The following is a 5,176-nucleotide window of genomic DNA, read 5'->3' as shown; positions in this document are numbered from 1 at the left end:
CCACCATGCCCACCAATCAGATTATTGGTCATGTTTCACAATATGTCATATAAATGGTAAGACGTAATTAATTTCCAAGCGGATTCCTTGTGACTCGAGTCAGTGCAACCCCACCTTTCTATTTGTGCACGCCCCTCTCTCCTTCTCTGGCAGGCACTGGCCTTTGCTTTCTCAGTGAAGAGGAACATAAACTACCAGAGACATGCTCTTAAGTAAACTTCTTGATGAAGTGTAGTTTCAGGTAGGCGATGATGAGGTAGACAACTGCCATGACAGTCAGAGCCACATGATTCTGCCACAGCCCCCATGTGGTGTATTCTACTCCTAGATACTCCAGGTACTGTTCCCCTGTGCATGTGAGGCCATCTAACCTCACGTTGCAGTCGGTCAAGACATTAGATATGGTGGCATTGGGCACCACAAGGTCATCACAGAACTTCAATCCCACAAACTCATTGATTTTGAGGGCAGCCAGACCATAGCGAGGAATACTGAAGTACTTGGCCCAGGCCAGCCAGAACTCGACTGTTGGGAGGTTCACCAGCAGACCAGAGAAGATCATCATGAAGGCAAAGACGATGGTCATCAAGATGTTTGCTAAAGCAATCGTGTTCAGGTCTGCTGATATGGCCATGGTCATGGCTGTGGCTGTGTACGCCACTAGAGCCACTGTCAGTGTGAAGGTGACAAAGGCATAAGCTGTGACCTTCAAACCGATCATGTAGTAGGCGATGATACAGAAGACGACAGTGGGGATGGTGCGAAAGATTATGATGTCAGCAAGGATCTTAGTCAGGAAGTACACAGACACTCTGTAGTAGCCACTGATGTATTCATGCAGAAAGAACTTTCGCTCTGTGATGAAGAGTTCAGCTGCAGACACGGCGCTGAAACACTGGTAGGTGGTGATGAAGAAGAGGACTCCCATCCTGTTCTGGATCCCACTCTGGTCATCTTTAATGTCAAAGAAAGTAGCACCCACAATGAGAGCCAAGATAATGTTCACTACCAGCTGGGCTACTGAGGTCTGTGGATTCAGTATGAGATCCCTCAAGGTCCTCTTGAACAGCCAGCGGAACTGGTGAAAGCAGGAGGTGTTATAGGTGATGATACGGGACCTTGGCTGGTCGATGTACTCTTTAGCGTTGGTGATGCACTCCAGCTTAGCCTGCGTATCCCTATAGTTTCTACTGTTCCTGTACTCCTCCACCAGGGACTCTTCAGTGCTTTGTCTGGGGCTGCTCGACTCCTCGTCCAGTTCCACCGGGCACTCTTCAATGCTCTGTCTGGGGCTCATCGACTCCTCAATGTCCAGTTCAGTTCCCTGCATCTTGGTGATGGTAGTGACAGTAGCTTCTCCATTGACGATATCTAGAAAGAAGTCTGCTGGGTTGTTGTGAGGTTCACAAGCATAACCAATGTTGCTGAAGTAGTCCAGAGCATTTAGTGCAGGCCCATGGTACACCATTTTGCCACTAACCAGCAAGGTCAGGTTGTCAAAAAGTCTGTAGATGGAATACCGTGGTTGGTGGATGGTCATGATGATGGTACGTTCCTGACTGGCCATCTTTTTCAGCAGCAGCAGGACAGAGTTGGCAGTGGTAGCGTCCAGGCCTGTGGTGGGTTCATCCAGAAAGAGAACAGGGGGGTCCATGATGAGCTCCATGCCAATACTCGTCCTCTTTCTCTCCCCACCTGAGATCCCCCGGGTCATCTGTGAGCCCACCTTGGAGTCGGCCACCTTGGTGAGTCCTAGCTCTTGGATCAGATGATTCACACGAGCCTCCTTCTCTCCCTGAGGCACCGAGCTTGGGAGGCGCAGCGCTGCAGAGAAACGGAGGTTCTCCCGCACCGTCAGTGTGCCCATCACCACGTCATCCTGAACAACATAGCCTGAGAGACACTTGAAGTTGGGAGGCTGTGGAGCTCCATCTATGAGAACCTCCCCGGACAGACCCGCTGGGTCCTTCCTCGCAGCAAGAATGTCAAGTAAAGAGGACTTCCCACTTCCTGACGGTCCAAAAATAGCATTCAGACCAGGTCTCATGATTCCATTGAGGTCCACCAGTATTTGCCTTTGTGTGGTCTTCCTTGGACAGACACCGGACTTAAGCTCCACTTTGTACTGGATGTTGTGAAAGCTCAAAGTGGAGCCAGATGGCTGCAAGGGAATCTCGACAACTGTCATGACCTTTTGTCAACTGAGCACCTCAACCTATAGAGCCTTGAAGAAAGCCACAGCCAAGGCAATGGACGGATACACTTGTGTATGAGAGAACTTGAGAGACAGTGAATTTATAGTTGATTATGTGATGTGACATCATATGATGACTCATCATATGATGACTCATCATATGATGTCGATTGATGAGTCACAGTTGCTATCACTGACAAGGCTATGCAGGCAACAGAACTAGCTCTAAATATGGGCTTTCGTAGAATGTTGATGTTGTAATCGCCACTCAGAATTAATTCTGAACTGCCTATGTCTGTCACATATAGGCTACTCTATCATGGGGGGGGGGGGGGGGGGTGAGGGGGCACTGCACGCTGGGCTAGTGATCCGTTTTTAATGGCAACATCTCTTTGTTCCCAAACATGTCTGCTTTTCAGTCATGTGACAGCCAGTTTATACATTGAAAAATGGTAGCCATTAAAACATGACAATTCCTGACCGTATATGTGAAAATGTGTTGTATTACCATATAGAGCCACATTACCATGTATGGAGATACTATATTACCATATATGGAGCCACCAACACACGTGTCAGGAGGTGTGACCTGGAGGCTATAAAAGGCTATGGTTCTACTCATTCCACCTACTGTAATCGGAGACTTTCGATATTATTCCACAGCTGTCGATACCTGTTGATATTTCCCCAAGGCCTCTTTATAAAAGGAAAACCGACACCACTGTTATAACAGTGCATTGAACTGACCAGCGCGCCATGTCGAACGTTAAGCCCCCTCCGCCAGGCTTCAACGTGGGCCCTCAGCAAGGCCACATGCCCCCTCCATACGGCCAACCCCCCCAAACAGCCTACCCACCGGCAGCCGCCTATGGTCAACCAGGCTTCCACCCGGGGGCGCCTCCTCCATCTTACCACGACGCCTTCACCCCCTACTTTGAGGACATGGCCATCCGAAAGGCTTTCATCAGGAAGGTGTTCTTGATCCTCACGGTGCAGCTGCTGGTCACGTTCAACTTTGTTGCTGCCTGTACCTATTTCCATGATATCAAGTACTTTGTGTTGAGGAATCCGTGGATCTTTTTCCTGTCCATTGCCCTCTACTTCACCACCTCCATCGCACTCACCTGCTGCGGAGACTTCCGCCGCAAGCACCCCTGGAACCTGGTGGCGCTGTCCATACTGACCCTGAGCTTGTCCTTCCTGACGGGAATGATCTCCAGCTTCTACGACACGGAAATCGTCTTCATGGCTGTCGGCATCACCGCCGTGGTCTGCTTCTCCGTGGTCCTCTTCTCCCTGCAGACCAAGTATGACTTCACTTCGTGGTGGGCGGTGCTCTTTGTCGGCAGCATTGTCCTGCTGGTCGTTGGCATTCTCTGCATGTTCATTGCCAACAAGATCCTGCACATTGTCTACGCCGCAATGGGAGCCCTCCTCTTCACAGCCTATTTGGCTTTTGACACCCAGTTGCTCCTGGGCAACAAGAAGCTGGCTCTGAGTCCAAAAGATTATGTCCTTGCCGCCCTCCTCCTCTACACTGACATCATTAACATATTCCTCTTCATCCTCAGACTTTTCGGTGGATTTAAGGATAACTGAGGGTGCCTAAACTTTGCAGACCGGAAGGCAGAGAAGCTTCAGTATTATTGACCATATTCACACGCAGGCCATCTTGCCATTAAGTTAATGAAATGCCACCCCATTTGCCACTCTGTTTCAATGCAAATTTCAAACATGGCCGCCAGATGAATTTGGTCAATTGGCCTCAGCCTTGTCCTGTTATGAAATTTTACGTAGCCTTGGTGAAGACTGAAGAGATTATCTTTATAACCAGGGCAAAGCTTGAAGTTCAAGACCGATGAACAAGGCAAGCCCAAGGCCATTAAACTGGAAATGGCGCTCAAGTCCGAGGCCAATAACAGAGATGCAAACAACTGGCAGATGTTTTCTTTTCTCTCTTTTTCTTTTTGTACTTTTTTTTTTTTTTTTTTGAGCGGTGCTTACCGGTTCGACGTCTGGCTTTGTGTGTATGAGTACGGATCTCCATGTATGGAGATAACTGACGTCACAGACAGAATGGCCCATACAAGGAGATATGCACGTGTGCCGTGATGACTCGTGTTTGATACCATTGTCACTTTGCAAAGGTGCGTTTTGTTTATATAGTCCAACATAGTCAGTCCTATGTTGCATTGATCAGAGCAGTGGTCACGGCTTACTGTACACTTAAACACTGCAGTAACACAATGTAGTGGCCCATATTTGTGCATTTTTGTTGCAGTGTTTTCGGTCTGGCCAGGATTTGGAGCAATATTATGCCTGTGACCCCCAGGCCACACGTGGCCCCTAGTCTAACTATTCTCATTGCAGTTTGTACCAAAGGATGCGTGCGTGATGTGTGCATTTTGTGAAAGTAACATTTTGAATTCATGGTCTCAGATCATCCACTGGCCCAGTGGTCAGCCCTGCCCACGGATCTCCACACTCTCAACATGATGGCAGAGGTAAGCCATGTTGTTATTAGACCCCATCTAATAACGACGGGATGAAAAGTCATTTTTATTTGACTTGAAGATTTTTTTTTTTTTTTATTATTTAGCGTGGTGTTTTGTTTGTTGTTTTGGCCACCCTGTGGCTGTGGTCAGGTCAGAGTGCCATGTTGTTTTTGTCTTGTATTAGATCTAAAGCTGATTTAGGTGAGCAATAAATACGGACAGAACAGCCCATACAAGGAGATATGCACGTGTGTCATGTTTGATACCATGTGAGCACCGCTCACTTCGCACAGGTGCGATTTTATTCAGTAAAAAACATTTTTAAATTGCTGATCTACAAGGTCACAACGTGAGATCGGCTATTTGAATCTTCTTTTTATGTATCTTTTTGTAAAACATAAAAAAAAAATCAAACCTCGGTTCGAAGTGAAGCGGTGAACTTTTATTCTATGTGTTCTAGAGTTATGAACTCTGTGATCTATACATT

The 5,176-nt window shown here is 47.6% G+C and overlaps 2 protein-coding genes across 2 annotated transcripts; one reads left to right on the top strand and one right to left on the bottom strand.

The window, feature by feature from the left end:
* Window positions 1-208: 208 nt before the first annotated feature.
* LOC308293603 (broad substrate specificity ATP-binding cassette transporter ABCG2-like) lies at window positions 209-2,188 on the bottom strand (the record flags this gene model as incomplete). The annotated part of the gene is made up of 1 exon (XM_080736190.1): window positions 209-2,188. The coding sequence occupies one exon, from the start codon at window positions 2,186-2,188 to the stop codon at window positions 209-211; it is 1,980 nt and encodes a 659-aa protein (XP_080592316.1).
* Window positions 2,189-2,950: 762 nt separating this feature from the next.
* Window positions 2,951-3,793, top strand: LOC308293602 (protein lifeguard 1-like; the record flags this gene model as incomplete). Its single annotated transcript, XM_080736189.1, has 1 exon — window positions 2,951-3,793. The coding sequence occupies one exon, from the start codon at window positions 2,951-2,953 to the stop codon at window positions 3,791-3,793; it is 843 nt and encodes a 280-aa protein (XP_080592315.1).
* Between the last annotated feature and the right edge of the window lie 1,383 nt (window positions 3,794-5,176).

The sequence above is a fragment of the Nannobrachium achirus genome (assembly GCF_963921795.1).
Source record: "Nannobrachium achirus genome assembly, chromosome: 11".
NCBI lineage: Eukaryota > Metazoa > Chordata > Actinopteri > Myctophiformes > Myctophidae > Nannobrachium > Nannobrachium achirus.
The sequence above is the reverse complement of the archived record's forward strand: the minus strand, read 5'-3'. Positions and strand labels throughout refer to the sequence as shown.